A 26411-nucleotide genomic window follows, 5' to 3' on the forward strand; every position below is an offset into this window, starting at 1 on the left:
GAAAAGTAACCGTGTACCCTGAAGAAACAAAATTTATTGCAAGCAAAATTTTTATTGCAAATATTATTAGAGAGCTTTTTTTTTTGGTATTAGACCTCCTTGGTTCTGCCTTTTGTGCGTGGACGTGTTTTTAAAATGTCAGTTGGTATTATTATTTGACTGCCACGTAATGATAGGCATATGCATGCCTTATTCATTGAGAAACTGTGTTTTCTTAATGGCATGAATCGCACTGAAGGCATAGACTTAAAATACATGGGATGCAGCTGATACACAGAATACATGTAGGGTGACTTTAAGTAAACTGGACCACTTTGAAACGATTTACCAGAATTCACCCTAATATACAGTATTAAACTATCTATGTGAATATACAGCAACTACAGGCAGTGAAAAATGTACAAACTCCCTATTAAACAGTAGTGCAAGGACTAGATCTGAAGCAAAGGTTTCCAGGTCACGGAGAGCTGCTAATCTGAGCACAGAGCTCCTGGATTAACAGTACAACTGATGGGTCCCCGCCCAGACATTGTCCCCATTACCCTGTGGTCATGGGGCTGGAAAGCCAGGCTTGGCCTTCCTCTTTTAACCACAGAATCAAGCACTGGCAAGGAAGCGCAGATCTGGAGATGGCCTAAAAATAAGAGTACACTGGGAACCAGCATTGCACTCCATTCCACATGCACAATATCATCAAATCATCAATTTCATCTCTCGGCTTGGGTTTTGGTGTAGTGAGAGAGGATAAAATTCAGAATATTCATTCAGAACTGTAGCTACTTATTTTCAGCTGACTTGCACTTGAGCCTTTCTTTCCCTGCTGAAAAGACCAGCATAGTTAGTTATCATCATGTGGTTTTGGATATTGTGCTGCTTTCCCCACCAGGCTAGTTTAACCAGCAAGACTACCTTGGTCAATAAGCTTAATCAGAAAGACCTAACTGGTAGACCAGCTTCACAAGCCTAGCCTTCCAAATGAACAGGATGGCTACACTGGTCTACAAGCTAGACCAGAAACAATCCAGCACTAACCAGCATTAACCAGCTTGGAGCATCATGGAAACTGTAAGATTAGAGTTGGGAACCGAGAACCGGTTTTATTCAGAACTGGTTCCAAAAAAAAAAATGATTCTCATGAATTTCAGTTCCTTTTACATTTCTAGAACATGCAGAGTTCCACCAAAGCTAAACAATGTGCCAAAATACTCTGACACCATTTCCTGCTACCACTCAGCGGCACTGCTACACTGCTATTGAATCTGCAGCATGAAACATACAGTGCGACCAGTGTTGTTCAATTCCTGAACGAATGACTTTTATGAGCCAGTTCATTTGAATATACAGCACAAAACATACAGAGCAACCAGTGAAACCCCATTCCCCAAAAAATTACTCTAATGAGTTGGTTCCTTTGAATCTAAACCGCAAAACATACAGCGCTTCCTATCGAATTAATAACTTTTATCAGCCCATTCTTTATAGTATATCAAAAACTTACTGAACTGCAAGTCATTCATTTCATCATGTCTGACTTCAAGTGAACCAAGAATTTAGAGTAATTAATGGATGGTCGTTGATATGACAATACACATCATGAGTTTTTTTTTGCAATTAGTGATATTTAAAAAAAAAAATTATTAATAAAATATCTTAATTAAAAAGTAAATGTAAACACGCCCTTTGCAGGAATCTGTTCTGATAAAATATTAAATGATCTCATCATGTGGCAACAGGCTGCTGAGGGCAGTAAACTCAATAATTATTGCAATTCTTGTATCCTGAAAGGTACTAAAAATGTTAAGGAACCAGACTAAGAAAGAGGAATCAGAATTGGAACCGGAATCATTAAATTTCATACGATTCCCATCCCTATAAGATTGGTCTTTTCAGCAGGATTCTCACAGAGAACACCTCAGGTCATGGAAAATAAAATATAAACAACATCCTCATAAATGCAATGTACTGTAGCATATTAACCATGCTGCTTTTATTAAAGCCGTGAACTGTGAAACAGACAGTGCAGCCTGCGTTTCAAAGAGTTCAAGCATACGACTCTAGTTCTATATCAAAGGCGCAATTAAATGACATAACATTGTGTAGCGGCTAAATTAATCCTTCGTTGACATGCATCGGCCGCTTGATGTGTGTTGACAGTATTTACACATTTGTTTCTAATTTACAAATATAACAGTGTCTGTGGTCTCCTTCTAAATATGCAGTGCACAATTAGCAAACACATTAAAAAGGGTTTGTCACATACATATTGACCACAACAGAAATCTTGTGCATTTCAAATGCGTGCAAAGCCAACTATGAACGTGGAGCTTTTTTTGCAGACAGTGCCGAAAAATACAGAGGAAAGTCACAGGGCTGCAAAACCTCAGCTCTACATAACAATGTGTAAGGCTAATCCAGAGTTCAACCATGGACGTGAAGGGCTAGCCTATATTTTACAGCACTTAGCAAAACTTCTCATTACCAGACTCTGTAATTTCGGCAAAATTCATGTGCAGACAGAAAAGGCTTCCCGAAAAAGTAACTCAGTGAAGGGCCGCATCCATCAAGCATTAGCAAACGAGAGATGTGTGTGTACATGGACTGGGACTAAAAACAAGCCCAGGACCCATCACAACCTACAGTGGATGGTCCCAAATGTACTGTATGTATACCATGTGATTTACATTCTATATGATATATACAGTATTGACTTTCACTGTATTTTCACATGTGAAATAGCCTTTTTAAATTGCAAAGGCAGCACAAATAAATTACACAATCAAGTTTAAAAATCACCATTATGGTTCAAAGTCAGTGGTCAAAAGGTTCAAATCTAATCTTGAAATTATATTACACTTATTTTTTCAATATACTTAGAAGCAATGCTGCAGATTCACTTTCATTACATCTTTTTACATTCAATGCAAGTGAAAGAACAGAAGAATGAAACTCATACATGTTTGAAACAACATGAGGGTGAATAAATGATGACAGACTTTACTTTTTTGGATGAATTATTTCTTTAAAACTTTCTTTATCAGGTTACAGTAAAAAAAAAATCTTAAAAGCTGAAACCCTCATTCATGTTGGTCCATACAATGCAAGTGAATAGTATCCAGAAATTTGAATTTGAAGGCAGCATATAAGTAATCCATATGTGTCCAGTAGTTAAATCCATATCTTCAAAAGCGATATGATAGTTGTGGGTGAGAAACAGATCAATATTTAGTCTTTTTTTATCTTTACTTTAACTTTCACTTCCAAATTCTTCTTTTGTTTTTTGACGATTCACATTATTTTTGCATTTTACCACCTACTGTTTTGGGGCTAATCAAAGGTGGAGATTTATACTAAAAAAGGACATAAATATTGTTCTGTTTTTCACCCACAACTATCATATCACTTTTGCAGATATAGATTTAACTACTGGAGTTTTATGGATTACTTTTATGCTGTCTTTATGTGATTTTGAGATTCAAAGTTCTGGCCACCATTCACTTGAATTAAAAGGACCTACAGAGCTGAGATATTCTTCTAAATGGCTTGAGGGTGAAGTCAGGCGTTTACATACACTTAGGTTGAAGTAATTAAAATTAATTTTACAACCACTCCTCAGATTTCATGTTAGCAAACTATAAGCCTACCTTCAAACTCAGTGCCTCTTTGCTTGACATCATGGAAAATCAAAAGAAATCAGCCAAGACCTCAGAGAAAAAATTGTAGACCTCCATATGTCTGGTTCATCCTTAGGAGCAATTTCCAAACACCTGAAGGTACCACGTTCATCTGTACAAACAATAGTATGCAAGTATAAACACCATCAGACCACACAGCCATCATATCACTCAGGAAGGAGTCTCCCAGAGATGAACGTAGTTTGGTGCGACAAGTGCAAATCAATCCCAGAACAACAGCAAAGGACCTTGTGAAGATGCTGGAGGAAACAGGTAGACAAGTATCTATATCCACAGTAAAACAAGTCCTATATCGACATAACCTGAACGGCTGCTCAGCAAGGAAGAAGCCAATGTTCCAAAACCGCCATAAAAAAGCCAGACTACAGTTTGGGGACAGAGATCTTATTTTTTGTAGAAATTTGCTCTGGTCTGATGTAACAAAAATGGAACTTTTGGCCATAATGACCATTGTTATGTTTGAAGGAAAAAGGGTGAGGCTGTGAAACATGGGGGTGGCAGCATCATGTTGTGGGGTGCTTTGCTGCAGAAGAGACTGGTGTAATTCACAAAATAGATGGCATCATGAGGAAGGAAATTTTGTGGATATATTGAAGCAACATCTCAAGACATCAGCCATGAAGTTAAAGCTTTGTCGCAAATAGGTCTTCCAAATGGACAATGACCTCAATCATGCCTCCAAAGCTGTGTCAAAATGGCTTAAGGACAACAAAGTCAAGGTATTGGAGTGGCCCTCACAAAGCCCTGACCACAATCTGATTTGTGAGAACTAAAAAAAAAGCATGTGCGAGCAAGGAGGCCTGCAAAGCTGACACATTTACACCAGTTCTGTTTGGAGGAATGGGCCAAAATCCCAGCAACTTATTGTGAGAAGCTTGTGGAAGGCTACCTAAAACATCTGACCCAAGATAAACAATATAAATGCAATGCTACCAAATACTAACACAGTGTATGTAAACTTCTGACCCACTGGGAATGTGATGAAAGAAATAAAAGCTGTAAGAAATAATACTCTCTACTATTATTCTGATTTTACATTCTTAAAATAAAGTAGTGATCCTAACTGACCAGAGTCAGTGAATGTTTTCTACGATTAAATGTCAGGAATTGTGAAAAATTAAGTTTAAATGTATTTGGCCAAGGTGTATGTAAACTTCTGACTTCAACTGTTAATGACGAGAAAAGTTTCTTTTTTGGATGAACTATCACTTTAAGCTGAAATAAAATGTAATGTTAATAATATGGACAACATTTAATACAAATAGTTAATGGACACCATAAGGACATAATACAGACTACTGAATTAAGGCTTTAAATGGCCTATATTAATTAATTTGTGCGCTGATTTTTTGATAACAACATAGTACAAATCAATCTCTTACTAATCTTTCTTTCTATGTACTTTTCTTGCTCCACCTACACATGTTAATTTCTCGACAATGTCTCAATATTTAAAAGTTATTGCATTTCTGTGTAAATGATGTCAAACTATATGACCCCAAAACTGACCCTCTTGAACCTCTGATATCCTTAAAAACATAATTTGATCTCTCCAGTTAATCAAGGATCACTCACTACAAAAGGGTCCAAATAATTGGCCATTCAAAATGAACAAAATAGTGTCACGCCATATGGTTTACGTTTGTCAGCCAAAATCTATTTCAGTCCATGTATTATACATGGACATTAGAATTTATAATCTTACCAAAAACATATAGTATCTGTATATTCTAAACATAAATATTATGATTCTTCTTGATTCTTTTAAAAGTGTGAACAGACAAATATGTCCCAGGCAGTAACACTATATATATATAAGCATTTAAAAGTTTAAATTAATCTATTTAACAACATAAATGATGCTTTAAAAAAACAAATCCATCTTAACTATGTATGAAACCCAGGACACATAGTAAAGCATATCACATCTACCAAACATCTTTCAGTTCTTCTTGTTATAATTGAAAATAACATTCACAGCAATGATGGACAATGTGCGATTGAACAGGCCCAACTGGCTCATTTGTGGGCTGATGTTAATAATGTGCCAGCTCGTCTCCTCCCATTCTCTCCCCCTTTTCTCTCTCTCTCACTGAATACCATACAGCTCCCTCCTGCTCTGATACTTTCTATTAGCTTTGTTGTTCTGCTTAATGACAGTGAATCTGGAGAAACTAATTGTTTGCACAAAGAGCGTTTGTGTTAGTGTTCACACATACATTGTTGCTAAGCTGCTGGCAAATAGGTTTGTTTTAAAGTGAAGTTGGTTTTTGAGAGTTTGCTGGGCCCCTGTAATGTAAAAGAAAACTGAGGATTCATCCATTGCTGGATAAGGGATATGCCCAGTTTCCTTTGCGATGAGCGCTATATAAATTATAGTCATGACTGTGGTTACCCTACCTTTGAAATCTAGTGCCTTAGGTTAAGAGGGCTTTATAAGCAAATTCTACTCAACCTACTGTACCTACATTTTTGCAAAATGATTCTTATGTGGCTCATTGTGCGTAACACATCAGTTTCCTGGTGAAATTAACACTATACACACATACAACTTTTATACCCTTTCACACAAATCATGAGTAAAAGGGCAGATTGTCAGTTCATAAAAACCTACTTTTCGCCCTGTCCATCACACAGTGCTATTTTATGACATCTAAACACTTTTAATATTGTATGACTTGTAAAGTGATACATTTTTAGTAGAGCTGTCGGAATTAACTTTTAAGTAAATTTTTCTTAATCGCGATTAACGCATTTACCGTTAATACAGCAAAAACAAGCATAAACACTTGTTGGGAGGTCGGATCCTTTGTAATCTCTCCAGATCTCTCCAGTCATTCCATTGATGCGCACACCACAATAGCACTTCCCTGTCAGTGATGAAATGACGGAGAAAGGACCCTTTTAGCACAATTATTTGATGTACAAAACAAGCCCAGATGGGACTTGTGATAGAAAACAAGTAATTTTTGCGCATTTTAATTATCACTGAAGCACTGCATGGCACTTTTCCCGTGGAGTTCAAAATGGCACCGGACGCTGCCGTTGACGCTCGGACGCAAATCACGAATGCAGCTTCACGATTGCTGTAACAAAAAAGCATATAGTCACAGTCTACTGGCAGATTAATATTGTGGAGGATGAGAGTTTAAGAGATGTAATGGCCATTGTAACGAATACTAAACCTATGGTGAATAAAGCCATCTTTACACAGAAAAGGTGGCACAGAAGCTGCATCCGAAGTGGCAATTAGGTGTATTTTCACAGAGCAGGAATAAATGCATTTACACAGCAGTTGCAAATGCATAAATAATGTTATGAGATGAAAATGTAAAATAATTATGAGCATCATGAGTTGTGCTTGTTGTTGTAGATGACAGAAGAGAGCACACATTTACTCTAAAGCATGCAGCGCATGCAGACTATATATATTTTTGATATGTACTTCAATCACAGCATTTTTTGCTATAAAATCACACTGGACCAATGGTATGAAACTGCCGCAAAAAAAAAAACACAAAACGGAAAAGCCTTCATGTCAAAATAAAAGTTTGATTCAAAATAAAAGCTTGATGGGGGAATGGAAGAAATTGCAAGAGAAATAAATAAGTACTGTATAATACATTGTGGATTTACTGTTATAATAATACTAAGAATTATTATTATTATTATTATTATTATTATTATTATTATTATTATATGTAAGCAATTTTTCACTTTACCGTAATTTCCGGACTATAAGCCGCAACTTTTTTCCCACGATTTCCCACGGCTTATACAATGACGCGGCTAATATATGGATTTTTCCCGCTTTCAAATTTTATAAAAAAAATAAAAAAACATTCTGTGACGTGCTCAGTTTTTTGGCGGCGTGAAGCTTTCATTAGACCAATGAAATTGCCGAACGGGTTAAGGTCAAAACAACTTTTTTTGTTTACTGTTTAGATTAAATACAGCTGAGAAGATCATTGGGGTCTCTCTTCCCTCCATCAAAGACATTTACAAAAAACACTGTATCCGCAAAGCAACCAGCATTGTGGACGACCCCACACACCCCTCACACAAACTCTTTACCCTCCTCCCGTCTGGCAAGAGGTACCGAAGCATTCGGGCCCTCACGGCCAGACTGTGTAACAGCTTCTTCCCCCAAGCCATCAGACTCCTCAATACTCAGAGACTGGTTTGACACACACGTGTCCTGAGTTGCACTTTAATTACTGTCACTTTATAACTGTCTGCTACCTCAATAACTGCTACGTGCATAGAACATTATCTCATAGTATGTTATGTTTACATTTTTAGAAACTGTCATCTTTTTGCACTACTGAGTACTGGTCGGTGCTGCACTGTGTCTATTGTCCTGTTCATTGTCAGTAATTTGTTGTACTGTCCTGTACTTTTTGCACATGTTTGCACGTGCACTTTATATAGGTATATATAGGTAGTTTATATAGGTATTTTATTTCGTTGTGTAGTCTCATGTGGTCCTATGTTGGTCCTTTGTTGTTTTTATGTAGCACCATGGTCCTGGAGGAATGTTGTCTCGTTTTGCTGTGTACTGTACTAAGTGTATATGGTTGAAACGACAATAAAAACCACCTGACTTGACTTGACTTGACTAGAGCGCGCTCAAACTTCCCATCATTCTGATTACGGTAGTAATTTTGTCACCCTCACCATGGCAAAGACATGGAGAAATGCATATGATGCTGCTTTCAAGTTGAAGGCGATTGATCTGGCTGCTGCACGGGAGCTTGGTCTTAATGAGTCGATGATAAGACGCTGGAAACAGCAGCGTGAGGAATTGACTCAGTGCAAAAAGACAACTAAATCTGAGGCTATTTAACTCCGACACCGAAGGAGATGACTTCAGTGGTTTCATGTGCACAAGAGGAGGAAGATAGTGACCAATGACTTTATTGGTAGGCTACTGTTTACTGCAAATGTTTTATTAGACACCGGTGTTAGACATAATTTAGCTCAGGTGTAAGCGCCCTTACCGCTTTTCTCTCCCGGACGGGCGCTTGACCACGCCCCCGCTGCCACACCGTGTTTCGTTAAAGCCTATTTATTTTTGTTACAAGCCGTGTTTCGTTAAAGCCTGAGTAAAGTTCATTTGTTTCAATGTACCGGTAGGCACCTGCGGCTTATAGACAGGTGCGGCTTATTTATGTTCAAAATAATATTTTATTTAAAAATCAGTGGGTGCGGCTTATATTCAGGTGCGCTCAATAGTCCGGAAATTATGGTATTTGACAAAAATAAGACCAATTTTGTGTATAAAAAGTAATTGTTCTATTTTAGAAAAAATAAAACTGATTTCATGGGGTTCTACTTAACTGAAAAACTCTTGAAGGAAATATGCAATTGTTAAACATTTATTATTTACACTGATACATTTAACTTTGTAAAATAGGCTAAAGGAGTGTGTTCAACAGCATATTATCAAAGTCTTACAAGCAAGTCAGTCCACTGTCACCATGTTTGGAATGCTCTCGGGAGGCTATTTACAGTCATGACAGTGCAGTCCCTATCTACTTGATTGGGGAAAGACCGAAATGTCCAAAACGGTTGGTCAATATTACAATCAAAAAACATGTTTCAAATCAGTAGTTAAATCTGACATCACTGGCATAATAAATTGTGCTTCTTTACCTCAGGCTGTACCTCAGGCTCTTTTACCTGTAATGCGGGACTTCCTATCTACATCCGCTGACCATTGACTGCTGTCGGGCATTCCATTTTCTCCCATTCGTTTTAATTGAAGTCATCCATCTCTGCTAAATAGTCTCTGATATTACCTTTTTTGTGGTATTTAACTTGCTGAAATTGACAAATTTAAAGATGTTTGTCACAGAAAAATACTGTACAGTATGTCTATAAAGATTCTAAGTCATTAGGATCATCGTAGAATATGAAGATAATAATAATTCTATTAGGCCTACTATTAAAACAAAAGTCTAGTTAATTATGAGCACCTGGACTTGATTATCTATCTGTTGAAAATGTTTTACCACTTATCTGATTGGCTTTAAGATTTTTTTGATGATGGGGATTGAATCTGAGTTGCAGAAATACATCTGTACATGTCAGTTTTGGAAGGAGTAGTTTAACAGATCTCAATAAAGGTCCACTCAAAATGAAGCAGTCATGTCATGGCATGTTTGTGATGCTCTAAAAGTTCTATCCATGAGATTGCACTAAACACTGATAAAAAAAAAAATAACATTCACAAACCAACAAATAGTAACATAGAGTTGACATTCACCTGTTTGGAAGCTACAATCTGGCTTTGGAGAACAAAGTAGAGCAATAATGTCCCTATCCAAACAACAGTGGAATAAGCCACACAAAATATGGCTTCATTTGGGGAGCTTTGGCCCTAGGAGGACCACTTTTTATCTGCAGAGTCATCACAGACAGTGCCAATGACAGCTGTATATTCCTGAGAATATGGACCTGGCATGCTCAAGCAGTCAGTCCACCAAATTATGGCCCTCAGCTGCTGAAGATTCCACTAAAGACCACAATAACAGCACTACTAAAACCTGCTCAGGATATAACACAGTTTATGTGGTGGAAATTAACCAAGTTTAATACAACAATTATATCTTAAACAGTTGGAAACGATCATCAGTAGATTTGGCTCATTCATGCCTATAATGAATGAGAGCAGGGTAATTTAGAAGTGAGGGTTATTACAGGATGTGAGTAGAGTCAGGAGACGGTCAACACCAGTTACCTGTATTTCATCTACCCCAAATCCCATTATGACATCATAAAAGTGATATTCAGTATTATAAATAAAGCAGAAAACAGGATGGATGGGTGGGTGGGAGAACAGACATAGATAGACTACAAACTCAAAAACAGTTTTAGACGCACTGACAATAACAAACAATTCACTGGGTGCATAGGACAGCGCAAACCTTGGCGCAGTGCAGCCAACGACGCATTAAAGTATCCTGACATCATATGTAGGATGCCCTCCAGAATTACTGCAATATCAAAACATTAGTGCACTGCGGTAAATTTAAACATAAATTCCTCTTGAATGTCTTTCTTTAGTAAGGGGTGTCATACCTTGTGTGGTGCTTTCAAAAGTCTGTGTACTCCAGCAATCTGATTGATGAGTGGAATATCCTCTCTAAATGTGAAAATCGGGGGTCTGGTCGGCTCCGGAAAATTGGTGCTATTAAATGGATCAGTATCATCTAAAAACTGCACCCTGCACGCAAATGTAGCCATGATACATCCATACACGTCGGTTTAGGAAAAGTAGGCACAACAACAAAGTATTTAGCGAGCAATCAAATCCTTTAGATTCAGGCGCAGTGTAAAATTGACAACAATCCAGGATGTCTTCTGCTAGTGTTTAGTGGTTTCTGTATTTCTACAGTAGTTCTTTGCGAGAGGAGGATCGTAAGTATCCAAGGGCATGTCGGGCAGTCAAGGTGCTGAGGCAGACTGCAGCAGACGGGTCGGGACGGGGCAGCTAAAGCCTGTCTGATGTCTAGAGCTCTGCAATTCGTGAGTGGGATTGGGGGACTCCCTCCGGCTCAAATTCAAACTCAGCCACAGCAGTGAAAAGGTGTGAGGGAATAAACCAGAGTTTTGGCGACTCCTAGTGGTGAAGTCTATATCACAGCACAAACGACGCTGTTCTTTCAGAGTAGAAAAGTACAGAAATGATCGTGGTATGCTAACTATGCTTTTTTTCCCCTCTTCAATATTTCGTCAGCAGAACGATCAAAACACTTTAAACAACTGTACAGCCCATTGAAAAGAGATAGAGAGAGACTGTAAGTCTTTCCCTAAACGTTTTCAATTCCATCAAAAATACAATGTGGTGCTACTCTAAATAAAAGTGTCTATGCAGTGTGAAAAGTTCAGTTAGGTCAATTTACTTTAATTGCATCTTTTTATATACAATGCAAGGGAATGGTAACTGACTCCATTCTGCCTATCTGGTTTTGTGTTCCACAGAAGGAAGAAAGTTTTGGCTGAGGGTGAGTAAATTGCATAATTTGTGATAATCGTTTTTGGGCTATCACTTTGAGAAATTGCCCCTTGATGTAAAAATAAATGTAGTAACTGTAGTATTTTAGCTGGAACATATATATTTTTTTAAATCCTATTTATTCCTCACAGACTAGTGTCATGACATGACATTCTTAAAGGGGTTATGAGATGCCTTTTGATGTTGTTGTTAGTTTGTTTGTTTTTTTGCCCAAAAAAACAGTCATATATTTGTAAAACATGATCATTTCCACCCCATTCTGCCCTTTTTTTTTTCTTCTTTTTTTTTTTTATCAAAATGCTTGATTTTGTTACAGTTTCTCCTTTAAGACTTTAAATGCCCACTGCTATGATTGTCTCTCTGCTCTTGACTCACCTGCTCTCTCTCACTGCTCACCACTTCTAGGCGGGCTATGGAAGTGATTAAAGGTAAAGATGTGTTGTTGTGGAGGCAGTAAGATGCAAATGTCTACCACAGTGTGACATCAGAAAGTGGAGGAAGTAGAGATTGAGGCTGCATCCAAAACATAGGCAGCTGACTTGCTGCCTTGCTCTCTAATCAGTTAATGGCTTAACTGACAGCTGTTATGAATGAAAGGTACTCTTTTATTAAAAAAATGTGTTTTCTCCCTTTTTCTCCCAATTTGGAATGCCCAATTCCCACTACTTAGTAGGTCCTCGTGGAGGCACGTTTACTCACTTCAAGAAAGTCTCAGTTGCCTCCACTTCTGCGACTGTCAGTCAGTGCATCTTATCATGTGGCTCGTTGTGCATGACACTGCAGAGACTCCCAGCATGCTGAGACTCATGCTACTCTCCACGATCCATGCACAACTTACCACATGCCCCATTTAGAGCGAGAACCACTAATCGTGACCACGAGGAGGTTGCCCCATGTGACTCTACCCTCCCTAGCAACCAGGCCAATTTGGTTTCTTAAGAGACCTGGCTGGAGTCACACCCTGGATTGGAACTCGCAACTCCAGGGTTGGTAGTCAGATTCAATACTCGCTGAGCTACCCTGGCCCCCAGAATTAATTGAACTCTTTAGGAAACTGGTCTCCGAACAGTTTGAAAAGCATCTTGTTTTCATTCTGCCTCCATATACAGCCTCCGAAGGTAGCATTGTTTCAGACGCAGCCTGAGTCGGCAGATTGGTTTCAACAAATAATCTTTTTGCAGCGAGGAGGATGTTTCTGAGTTCTGAAACTTGCAGTATGTTTTTTTAGTACAATGACCTCTTAGATGTCAAAAGATCAAGGAAAATTGTATTCCTCGTGTCATGACCCCTTTAAGGCCTAAATAGACTTCAGAGTTGATAAACTTAATAAAAAAATCAGATAAGACTTAAGACAGCAATAAATTCTAGATGAGCATTCCTTTTCTACATTTTAATTATAATGCCTCTGAGCCTGTTTACAAAGGCAAGAAATTGAAAACATGCATTTGTCAAAAATTTTCAGCCATGTAATCTTTCTCCACTGCCAATTAAAAGACAGTTTTAGCGTTGTTGGCGAACATGAGCACATATAAATATGTTTGCTGTGTGAAATGAAATATCCATTTTAATGTCAGAAGAGAAGTCATCCATGAACTCTATATGACTGCAACTTTATCTCACATTGCCCAAGTGTTGTTGCACTTTATTTGTTGCAATTTATAGTGTTTTCAACAAAAGGTAACGCTAGGGGGCACTATAATACACTGAAATTTTGAAAATGGTTAAAGAAATTATATTAATATAGAAAATATATTAAATATAATATAATATTGTTGAAAAAGTATTGTTGGATGCTTTATCTATCTCTTAAATTATATATGAACTGCATTTGATTAGCAAACTGTAATCTGATAGGCCAGTTAGATTACTTTACTTACTAAAATAATATTATATGAATAGAAGGGAGTATATTTGCCATTGCAGTGTAAGAAAAATACTATTTGTTACTTCATGAATTGGACTAAACAAATATAAACTTTGTAACAGGAAATGTCACAGTTTTTGTTTTAGCACCTTTTTGGCAACTGTATGTAACTGCAACTGTGTTACAGTTGTTGTTGTTGTTTTTCAATTAGTAACATATTTATAAAAAAAATTGATTAATAATGTTACAGTTATGCTTTATTTTTAATCTTATGTCAAACAACGTCTTTATCAAATGCTTGATAAAAAACCTATTCAAAATAAAACATTAAATCTTACAGATGTGCAGAATGTCTGTCATGGTTGGCCTTCACAGTTCAGTAAATAACAAACTTTAAATTTCTCTTCACATTTTATTTAAACAGTGAGGAAAAAAGATAAAATCACCAGCCAATGTAGACCCAACAGATCCCAGCTGCAACAACAACCATATAAATACTCTCAAAAGAAGATATGGAGCCATACAATCCGTCTGGTGATAAATCTGTAGTATCTTTATTCTGTTTTTTTAAAGCTGCATTTATAAGGTTGTGTGTGTGTGTGTTGGGGGTGTTCTTGCATTTCCACATGCATAACAAAGACCTGGATGCCAGTCGGTAATATTAATATTATTACATCGAACTCACAACAACAAATACAATTGTTTTCATATAAAACATGAAACTTGTCGTCTCTCCTTCATTTCTTTACAACTGAGTTAGAGGAAGGTGATGTGAAAGTTGGAACATGGATGAGCTGCATACCCAGCACTAAACAAAAATGATGAATCAGAGATGTGTGTTTTGATAATGGAATCAGTTTAAAAATGAATCACTTGAAATAAACACAAAAACACACTAACATCATCACTTATCAAGTTGTTTTAAAGCTGGCTATTTTGAATGACTCATTAAAAACTAAATCAAACTACAGATTGCATAGCAATAAATCTTATATAATATTCTCATTCAAGAGTCAGTATATGTGAGAACAAACAGTTTAATGTAAAAACAAGAACTATGGCCTTCCATTCAGGGTTTGCAGTCATTACTCAAACCGTAAACTGTCACTAAGGAGGAATTTTGACTGTTTTTATGCAGAAAATACATTATCAGTGATCCGATGTTTTTCTACTGTCTTGTACGGTTTCTTGGAACTCTAAAGGATCATTGATATTGAATATTGAACCCTTTTTTATAGTATTAAGTTACTTCCAAAGTGCCATAAAGAACATTATCTTTAGTTATTAACCACAAAAGAGAGTAGAAGAGAATGTGTGCTTGTCATCCTATAATCTTGATAAGACATTAATTATTGCCATGCACAATAAGTCTTAGTCTAAGTCACATTCTTTCTTTTCACATTATTCAGCTGACAGGACATTATTCCTTTCTCTAGCACACACCATGACTCAAGCATCTGGATGGATGCCAAAGTTCACAACATATACTCATCCCATCTACGAAGAGAATCCTTATCTCGGCTCGGATCCCCACAACCTACACCCTCACTCACGGAGAATCACCCAAGGACACTCACTGCCAAGGCAAGGATCAGTGAGCTAGCAGGGAGCAAAGAAGATCATGAAGTGGAAACTGAAGTTGCCGAATCCAGGCCTGGAGGACAGGATCCTGAACCATGAGGAGCTGGAAAAACTGGAGGTGGATGAGGCAGGTGACAGGCCCAAGTGGGACAACAAAGCCCAGTACATGCTGACCTGCGTGGGTTTCTGTGTGGGACTGGGCAATGTCTGGCGCTTCCCCTACCTGTGCCAGAGCCATGGAGGAGGTGAGTGCTTGCTTGGACTTCTTGAGGGGTGGAACTAGGGTGAATCTATGCTGTAACCACCATTATCATTGAGGAGCAATAGTCACTATTTTATTTAATTTACATATAATACTAACTGTCTTCATATGAAAAAGTCATATGAGATTGAGGCGACATGGTGGAGTAGATGATAACATAATTTTCAGTTTAAAAAATATAATCTGTGGAAGGTGCTACTTGATTGTGTTGAAACAATTTAGAGATGTGAATTGATGATTTTTGCCACATCATTTTAGACAAGCACTTCTCTCCAACTATAATTGTGCAACTTAATTATCAATGATACAAGTACTTGTATTAAGTATAGCATATTATGGATTTGTTTTAAAGCCATTTCACTTATAATGGGCATGGCACTACTTTCCTCCAATAATCATTGTAGTGATTGACTGATAAAAGTTATTGTATTATTGTTCAGAAGAGTATCTTACATAAAGTAATACATTTTCTGATAAGACTCAGACCCCCACACATGCATTTGGTCTTTCCCAATTCTGAGTTGAATAAAATGTATACCAAATAGGGATGCAGTGTGTCATCTTGCTGAAACTAGACAAATGGATTTTATAATTGATGTACTATTTTTTTTAAACAACATTTTTAAGTAACACTGTAGACCTCAAGGTTCAAAAGATGGATTGGGAAAAGAGGTAAAGAGAGACAGAGTTACAGAGAGGAAGAATGTGAAATCAATCTTTGATCAGTATCTATTTGTCCCATATAAAATACATATTGCCAACTTTAATACAACTGAGGAGACAACACACACCAACTTACATATTTTTACCCAATACACATTTACTGATCAACCAGTTCTAGAGCTCACACCATATGTTACAAGTGTATTATAAAACTGTACCATGATAACCATAGTTTCCACCAATATCATATAGTTACTACAATTATTTTATTATTATTTTAACTAAGATTTTGACATTTTTTACACTGTTGGAAGGAGATCCCATATTATTTTTTTTATGTTATTATATATATACTGTATATATATATATATATATATATATATATATATATATATATATATACACACACACAGGGTTGGGAGGGTAACTTTTGAAATATATTCCACTACAGATTACAGAATACATGCTGTAAATTGTAATTTGTAACGTATTTCGTTAGATTACTCAAGGTCAGTAATGTATTCTAAATACTTTGGATTACTTCTTCAGCACTGGTAGATTTTTTCTCTTGTTTTGACTATAAAAACTCTGTCAGTACAGTAAGACAAAATACACATGATAAAAATACATTCTCTGAAAAACCTAAATATCTTATGTAGTGTTGTTTCTAAAACAAGATAAATCAAACTGATCTTGTTTTAAGGATTTTTAGATATGTTTACAGAAAAACCATACAAAAAGGATTATCAAGGATTTGATTTTACCCTAATATCAAAGGTCTTACTAGAAAAAAAGAAATGATGATCCAATGTGAATTTTCTTGATAAAAAATTTGATCGTGCCTGGTAATGGGCATGTAAAATGGCTAGAAATAGCATTTTAGCTTAGCGTAAAGATGACAATTTACACAAGGTTTATTTCTACTTCTTCTGCTCCAAACTTCAAACGTACTTCTCTGTCTGCTCGTATGAATGTAACACTTCATAAGAAAATATTTCACCGCTGTTCAAATGCATTTTGGATCGCATCATTTATATGTATAAATATTTTCCATCTGAAAGGACTAAATATTAAATGAAACAAATGACAATAAAATGCACCGTAATCTCTTCAGTAATCAAAATACTTTTTGAATGTAACTGTATTCTAATTACCAATTATTTTAATTGTAACTGTAGTGGAATACAGTTACTTATATTTTGTATTTTAAATACGTAATCCTGTTACATGTATTCCGTTACTCCCCAACCCTGATTATTTATAGTATATATCTTAGTGATATTTTTTCATGAGATGCTAACTACCTGCCTATCCCTTAATCTTAATGCCTCATATTCATTTTTAGAGGTTTCTAGCAAGTGCAATAAATGTATATGTAACTCTTTTACCACAGACCTCAGTTCAAGGTTAACTAGACAACATGGTAGGATCACTTCAAGTGTAAAGTGTCACAGCCTCCCAGCCAAATATTAACTCAGCTATGATGGAAATGGCTGACAGTTGCATTTGTTTAGGAAATTACTTTGCTCCTTTGAGTAACATAAATCCTAATGGAAATTTACAATGGAACATGATTCTTCAATTATGGGCAGTTTTGAGTAGTTAAAATCTCAATATATATATCATATATATATATATATATATATATATACTGTATTTCTAAATGGATTGCCTGAATTCAAATTCTTAAATATTAACCAATTTGGCAGTAACAAATAATAAAGATACTCTCAGATCATGATGCAAAGAAAATTACATATCTACAAATTTTTACTCTGCTGCCCTGGCATAGATGTGCTGCCCAAGCTCATACAAAAAGTGCATTGTAGAATTTTCCTGCTTTTAATCATTTTTGTGAATGTATTATTGAGGGGGATGTTCAAAGTCTGTTTAGAGGACAAGCCCAAAATAGAGAAATTCTCACAAAATTCACCTATCAACACTTTTAAAAACCAGGAGAAAGTAATTAAAAAGACGCAATAAAACATTAAAGCTATTATTATCTATTTTATACTAAAAGGTTTAAGTTTAAGGCAAATAAGCATTTTTAACTCTATATTGTATCCAAATTCAAAGGCAAACCACAGCAGTTGAGTGAACAGCTAACACATACAATCACACAAAAGATAAAAATGTAGAGGAAGAGAAATGCTAAAATGCTGATAAGCTATTTAAACACTCAGAACTGCTGATAGCCTTTGTCCCTGACCATGGGGGAAAATAATGCAAGATTAGATTGTGTTTTAAATTGTGTCTGACACATATATGGGAAACAAAAAACAACAAGATCTGATGAGCATCAACAACATGCTGTGTTTTTTAGACTTATTGATCTATGTACAAGCTGTTCCTAATCCATCCCTTTTTTCCAGGTGCCTTCATGATTCCCTTCCTTATCCTGCTGGTTTTTGAGGGTGTCCCTCTCCTCCATCTGGAGTTTGCTATCGGCCAGCGGCTAAGGAAAGGCAGCGTGGGGGTGTGGAGAACCATTAACCCCTACATGCTTGGAGTTGGTGAGCAATAGTTACATGTCAAAACTAATGCATTTAAAAAAACATTATTTATTTCTATTACTATCCTGCTGAAAAAAATATTGTTTTTAGCTCAATAAATGTCCACAGTCTGATATATCACCACTTAATTATCCCTTAGTCCAAAACTTTTTCCATGCTAAGTAAGTGATGTAAGTAGGTTACCTCAGGCTCAGTGTACTAACAACGCATTTTGTTTCACAGGTATCGCATCTATGTGCGTGTCCTTTCTGGTCAGTCTGTACTATAACACAATCATAGCCTGGGTCATGTGGTACTTCTTCAACTCCTTTCAGGAACCACTGCCTTGGAGCAAGTGCCCCATTAATGCCAACAGGACAGGTATACATATAAGCGGCCCATTTACAGTAATGAGGAATTAAATTATATAACACTTTGGGCAGTTTTCCCAAATGTTGGAACTGGTAAAATCCACTATGTTTTAAAAAATTACCCCTGGTAAATTTTGATGATGACTGTTATCAATTGTTGGCAGGACTAATTTCAGAGTGTGAGAGGAGCTCCCCTGTGGATTATTTCTGGTATAGAGAGACTCTCAACACCTCTCCAACCATAGATGAGACAGGGGGTCTGCAGTGGTGGATGATACTCTGTTTGATCTCAGCCTGGGGTGTGCTGTATGTCTGCTGCATCCGTGGAATAGAAACGACTGGAAAGGTAAGGCAGCTCTTTGTACAAATTTGGAAGGAATATTGCCACTGTTCATAGCAGTACAATCAAAGTCAATTTTAAGGCATGTCAGTTCACATGGCAGCTGACCTGGTAATGCCCTCTGGCAGCATTTTTCCATGCAGTTAATGAACAACTAGTAAAGTACCTATCTACTTGAATGGGGAAAGACCAAAATCTCCAAATCTGTTCAAACTGTCAATATTATGTTTCAATAACACATTTCAAATCAGCAATAAAATCTTATATTAAGCTGTGTTGGTAAAGTTACATACAAATTGTAATTGTAATTGTAATGACTAATTATTTCTCTAAAATAGTCATCAGTTTACTACTATTTACAAAATGTTTATATGAGTGGTCCATATCCTCCCCCTTATAATGTCTCTGGTACAATACACTAACTGCATATTATAAACCTGTAAACCTTTATCTATACAGCAACACTTTTAATAATATTAAACTATTTGGAGGAATTATCAATTTTTAAGTATTGACTGCATTGACAACTACAAATCTGAATGTAATAGAGTGCACTGCATACCTGTATACAGCAACTGCACACATAACAGCACTGATATAAACCAGTTCTATTTCAGTCTCATAATCAGAATTGCACTCTATTTTAGAGTAATGACACGCTTATAGTTTTTGTTAATCTGCTAATTTATTAAATAGGGTTTAGGTAAAACAGGAGGACTTAAACTGGATGAATTTACAATGCAACTATAAAGGGTAATTTTATATCATATGAATGCTATAAATGATTGTCGTACTGCATTCATAAAACTATAAATAAAGATTACAGTGTCGTATGGAAAGAACACATGCTTGTAAAGATATCTGACACAGAACAAGTTCACAGCTTTACAACTCTGTTTTGACTGTTGCAATAAAAGGGTTATAATTCCAGAATATCCATTGTGTTTATCTCTAATTCAAGAGCCATAAACAAAGTTAAAAACCATTGTGCCATACCCAAAGTATGTCATCAAATTAGATTTTTTTTAAGCTCATATGATATTCAATTGTTTTTATTTAAATAGCAAATAGAGACAGTAGGTTCACATGTGATAAATGTGTCTCTTCTCCTCAAAGGCTGTTTATGTGACTTCCACGTTGCCCTACGTAGTTCTCACCATCTTCCTGATCAGAGGACTGACTCTGAAAGGATCTGTTGATGGCATTAAGTTCCTCTTCACTCCAGATGTAAGTGCCTAAATCAAAACAGTGACTTTACTTTCATAATGCAACAAAGATTTTACCTCATTTAGCACTGTCAAAAAATACAAACTGTATGATATGTGTGCAGATAAATGAACTAGCAAACCCCACCACATGGCTGGATGCAGGAGCACAAGTGTTTTATTCATTTTCTCTGGCTTTCGGGGGTCTGATCTCTTTCTCCAGCTATAACTCTGTGCAGTAAGTTCATGTATTTTAATGTCTTTCTTGGAAGGGTGGCTAGTTTATTTTATTTTTGCATTCTATTTAATGTTACAAAATTTCTGTCATTGCTAATCATTTTGTTATTATTATTATTATTAAAATTAAACTCTATAAATTCAAAGTTTTTGGATAAAGTGTTATTCATTTGTCACTGTAACTTTTAACCTTGCACCACATTGTTTGTATTTAAAACAGAAATTACATTTAAGTTTAAGACAGCAGTTTACCCTTTTTTTTTTTTTACAATGTATTTATACATATACATTAGTATATGTATAAATAAAATGATTGTACAATTTATTATTACAATTATTTTGAGCCTCACACTGTAGGACACGTTCTTGTGTTGGCAGCTAGAAGGAAAACAAATAATACATTGAATTGTAAATACACTTTTTGTATTTTCTAATGAATGTGTTATCTGTCACAATAATGTAATTCTTTGAATTATCTGAATTATTATATTTATTATACAGAGACTAACTTTATATTCTGTGTCTTTAACTACTATGTACGTAAGCATTTGATATAATGTAGCGTACTTATTATGTAAATAAATTATTTGCTCCATTATTTTGAGTCACTTTTACCCAAAAATGCGCATTGAGTTTTTTGCTCTAGTACTGTAAAAAACAAATCAGCTTTTTAATTATATAATTATTTTGTTTTTACTCCATACCATTTTTGAGCTATCATAGCTTAAACGTTTCCCAGTAATTCCCTTCAAGAATTTTTAAATGTATTCCACTACAGATTACAGGATGCAGGCTGGAAAATATCATATGTAACGTATTCCGTTAGATTGCTCAAGATCAGTAACGTAATCGGAATATTTTGGATTTCTTCAGCACTGTCTGAATTTTTCACTTGTTTTGACTATAAACAAGTTAATAACAAAAGAAAAGTAGTGCATGGTAACTGGTACATGTATAAGTGCTAGAAAAAGCATTTAAGCTTTGCATAAAGCTAAATGTTCACATGGCAATTTACACAAGATTAACTATTTCTGCTGCTTCAAATATACTTCAAAACCCCACAGAGTGTACACAACAACATCTTTTTCCTCAGCAACATCATATCCACCTTTTCACAGATAACAGTGTGAAAGTGCCCTCTGTCTGCTCGAATGAATGTAATACATCATAAGGAAGTGTTTCACCTCTGATCTAATGCTCTTTGAATCTAATCATTTATACAGATAAATGTTTTCCAAATGAACAAGACTAAATATTAAATGAAACAAAAGACAGTAAAAAGCAATGTAATCTCTTCAGTAATCAACATACTTTTTGAATGTTACTCTAGTCTGATTACCAACAATTTAAATTGTAACTGTAGTGGAATACAGTTACTTATATTTTGTGTGTTAAATACATAATCCCATTACATGTATTTAATTACTCCCCAAACCTATCACCTTTGTTCTTAAGTGCAAAACAAACAAACAAACAAACAAACAAAAATTCTGTGCCAAAGTGATTCAAAATTATAGAGCAGATTACATTTGGCTCTGGAAAGTTCCTTCTTACAGTTTACTCAGTCATTAAAATAGAGGTTTACACACAAGGTTCAATGCAAATACTTCAATGATCAACAATCTAACTATTCTCTCTCTCTTTTCCCCAGCAATAATTGTGAGCAGGATGCAGTAATCATCTCAATCATTAATGCCTTTACCTCGATCTATGCTGCCACTGTCATCTACAGCATCATTGGTTTCAGAGCCACAGAGAGATTTGATGACTGCTTAAATGGGTAAGCGATTAATAGGGTCACATTATCATCTGACCTTCTGTTTTGTTGAAAAAAATATTAATTGCCTAGTTAAGGGAAGGCTTTGTGTGAAAATTGTCAAATTATTGACTCAGATTGTTGGGAAAGCTACTGTCAAGAGATTAAATGAGTAATCATGAGATTAATAGGTAATGAAAGGAATATGCTGATTTAAATAAAAGGTAAGCCTTATCAGCCATATCAGCATTGTACCTCATGTTTGTACATCAGGCAGAAGTACACTTACAATGAAAGTCAGTGGGGAAATCAATGGACATTGTGCATTGTAAATTGCTTAACTTGTTTAACTTAACTTGTTTTCAAAGCGTAATATTCCTTTAAGGTGTAATCTAATGCACTCATTTTATCACTGCCCGGCAGAAACATCTTGGCACTTATGAACACATTTGAACTGCCAGAGGGAAACATCACTGATATTACCTATGATACAGTCCTTCACAGCCTGAACAACACATACCCTGACATTATCAGCAACCTCACCCTTAAGACCTGTGATCTAAACAACTTCCTCAGTGAGGTACAATACTCCTTTAGCTTTAGATTGGATTATCTGTTAGTAAAGGCTATGCAGAATTTATTGATAGTTTACCCCAAAATATTTATTCTGTCATTATTTATCCACTCATATCATTCCAAACCTGTTTGTTATCTTTACACAGGGTGTGGAAGGAACAGGTCTGGCCTTCATTGTGTTCACTGAGGCCATCACTAAGATGCCTCTGTCTCCACTGTGGTCTGTCCTGTTCTTCATTATGCTCTTCTGCCTCGGCCTGTCATCCATGTTTGGCAACATTGAGGGTGTTCTGGTTCCGCTGCAGGACTTGAAGATAATTCCCAAAAGCTGGCCCAAGGAGGCCCTTTCAGGTATTTTATCTAATCACTTTGTGACTAATTGTGGATTCCTTTTTTTCTCCAACTAAGAGAGGATAATGTTTAGGATGTAGTTTAAACCCTAACTTAACATTTCATTGCAGGAGTGGTGTGTCTGGTGTGCTGCCTGGTTGGACTGATATTTGTGCAAGGCTCAGGGAACTACTGGCTAGCCCTGTTTGATAGCTATGCCGGCTCTATCCCACTCCTTATCATAGCTTTCTCTGAAATGTTTGGAGTTGTGTACGTCTATGGGATAGACAGGTAGGTTGGAGCCAAATGGTTTTGCAATGAAATGTTGTTTAAAGCTGAAGTATGTAAGTTCTACGACACTAGTTCCACCAAAAGGAATAGCAAAAATAAACGTTGTTTTGAAAAAGGGCTTTCTGAATACAGCCCTTGTCTGCGTTGGTCAAACAAAGAGACAGTCCTGCCCCCAGCTCACTCCATTGGTTGAGTGAAGTGGTTCGGCTGAGTCTAAACGGGTCGCTCAAAAGAAAAAGAGTCATTTCCATAGCGCAACAGAAACAACAGTGTTTCAGTTTAAAAGAAATAACCCATGAATGGCTTACTAATAGTTGTCTCTGCATATTAAGTTGGGATAGGAGAAAGTATTTTAACACAGAACAAGTTACATACTTCAGCTTTAAAATAATGCTCTACGGATAAAAGAAATATGGACTATATTGAATATAAATATTTATTATGTTGGAAAAATGGTTATCGGATATAGTCAGGATACAGAAGATTAAATATTTTGCATAGAACAACATGTCAGCAATTCACAGACGTGTTCATAGTATTTAGACATTGAGTTTATGAGTTTATAAGATGCTATTTAGATACACTGATTTGGTATCAGCCATAAGTGACTGCTATCTTCTACTCTTTCATCAACAGGTTCAATGATGACATAAAATTCATGATTGGACACAAGCCTAACATCTTCTGGCAAGCCACATGGAGATACATTAGTCCCCTAATCATGTTGGCCATCTTCGTCTTCTACTTTTCCACAACCGTCACCAAGGATATCTTTTACCTTGCCTGGGATCCTGAATCGGTGAGGTCATCTAAATGCACACTTGATGGACAGTAATAATGTACCACAATGTGGTTTTCTTTACAAGACTTGTATTATGCATAGCAACAATTACCTTAGATTTCTTAAAGCTCTTTTGATTAATCTGGGCCATAAAAAGGAAACTCGTCTGACACAAAAAAAATTACTTGGTGTAAACTTATGTAGTCAGGTTGATTCACTCATAATATGTTATTGAATCAAATGTATTATACCATATGAAGCACATTTTAGCTTACCTGACAAAATATTTTTTACAGTGAATACTGTGGCACAAGACATTAGCAATTAATTGAATAACCTTGTTGTCTCATTCATAGGAAAATTTCCCAACCCTTGAGAAGAAGCCTTATCCTTCATGGGTCTATGTGATTATCTTTTTCTTGGCTGGGATCCCCAGTTTGGCTGTACCTGTAACTGCCATTTTTCGAGCCATACGAGAGTACTGCTGCAGAAAAGATCGTGGTGCCCCAGTTCAGGAACTCGATTCCATATCTTACAACGTTCAAAAGCAGGATGAAGAACAGAAGTCCCATAAGTCAGAAAAGTCTGACCAAAACCCCTATAAATAAGATCTAACTTAGGAATAATTTAAACACAATTCAAAAGAAAATCATAGACCCACACAAACATTTTGAGGTTAACTGACTGCCTTTTCAAGAACTGAGAGTCTCTTTTTGTTAGCATTTCAAGGTAGTTCCAGTGTTTTGTAAAGAAGCACACGTTTCCAAAAACGTTTAAAAGTGTATAGAAGAAGATAATCATTTAGGGCCTGATAATATGTCAAGAGTTCAAGTTTTCTTTTAATTTAGTTGCAAAATATTGTTTAAAATGATGTAATTTTACATACATTTTACTATTGAAAGTAAGAGTTCTATTGGAGAATATAATGATATGAAGATTCTGAATCATTTTGGTTCTGGAATATGGCAGGCAAATGTATTGATCTGTGTATTTATTTTTGTCACAAATCTTTTTTTTTTCTTTTAATAATATTTTATTTTGACTATGCAGAAACAGCATATCTATATCTATATATATATATATATATATATATATATATATATATATATATATATATATATATATATATATACGACCATTCAAAAATGTGGTGTCACTTCACTGAAATGTTTCTCATGATCTTAAAAACCTTTTTATCTGAAGGCATATGCTTAAATGTTTGAAATTAGTTTTGTAGACAAAAATCCAACATATTAATTTATTTAATTACAAAACTAAATGTGAAAAGAAGGAATGAGTAAGTGACCCTAAACTTTTGAACAGTAGTGTATGTATGTATATATATATATATATATATATATATATATATATATATATATATATATATATATATATATATATATATATATATTTATTTGTTTTTGTTTTTTGTTTTTTGTTTTTTTTGTTCAACATATTTTCCATTATGATTTTGATAAAGGAACTTTTAGACATGTTTTGTGCAAGTGCAATAAATATTTATCTATACAAAACAGTAACCTCATTGAACAATTTGAACATACTTTAATTAGACTATATGTTATTATAATTATTCCTATTATTTAGGCTGTCATGTTTTTGGGAGTCACAGTCAGCAGGGGGCAGTCGGCGCAATACGCAGCTGCACAGGCAACAAACCTCACTTACCCTGTAAAGAGCAGGCAGCACAAAATGTGTCTGACACAGCAGGAAATGTTCTTGCGTTGAAAGCTGGATGGAAAACAAAAACAAATAATACATTAACATTTAAAGACAGTTTTTCTATTTTCTAATGAATGCTTTATCTTTCACAATAATGTAATGTCTTTGAATTATCTAAATTATTATATTTTTAATACAGGGACCCACTTTATATTCTGTGTCTTATACCACTATGTACATTTGATACAATGCACTTATTATGTAAATACG

At 35.7% G+C, this 26411-nt stretch overlaps 2 protein-coding genes across 3 annotated transcripts in view; one reads left to right on the forward strand and one right to left on the reverse strand.

Annotated features, from left to right (window-relative positions):
- fhod3b (formin homology 2 domain containing 3b) overlaps positions 1 to 11174 on the reverse strand; it is a 280074-nt gene extending 268900 nt beyond the window's left edge. For both annotated transcript variants that reach the window (XM_052144662.1, XM_052144663.1), the window contains exon 1: positions 10776 to 11174. In XM_052144662.1, coding sequence (XP_052000622.1) covers positions 10776 to 10940 — 165 coding nt within the window. In that variant the 5' untranslated portion in view covers positions 10941 to 11174. The remainder of the gene's footprint in view (positions 1 to 10775) is intronic.
- Positions 11175 to 15108: 3934 nt separating this feature from the next.
- Positions 15109 to 25741, forward strand: slc6a19b (solute carrier family 6 member 19b). Its single transcript, XM_052144131.1, has 12 exons — positions 15109 to 15402; positions 18455 to 18595; positions 18818 to 18955; positions 19110 to 19291; positions 20402 to 20512; positions 20616 to 20728; positions 22379 to 22507; positions 22907 to 23063; positions 23206 to 23410; positions 23521 to 23680; positions 24317 to 24479; positions 24818 to 25741. Exons 1-12 carry the CDS (start codon positions 15198 to 15200, stop codon positions 25067 to 25069), a joined length of 1956 nt encoding a protein of 651 aa, XP_052000091.1. The 5' UTR covers positions 15109 to 15197; the 3' UTR covers positions 25070 to 25741.
- Positions 25742 to 26411: the final 670 nt, after the last annotated feature.

This window comes from Xyrauchen texanus, chromosome 15 (assembly GCF_025860055.1).
Source record: "Xyrauchen texanus isolate HMW12.3.18 chromosome 15, RBS_HiC_50CHRs, whole genome shotgun sequence".
Classification (NCBI taxonomy): domain Eukaryota; kingdom Metazoa; phylum Chordata; class Actinopteri; order Cypriniformes; family Catostomidae; genus Xyrauchen; species Xyrauchen texanus.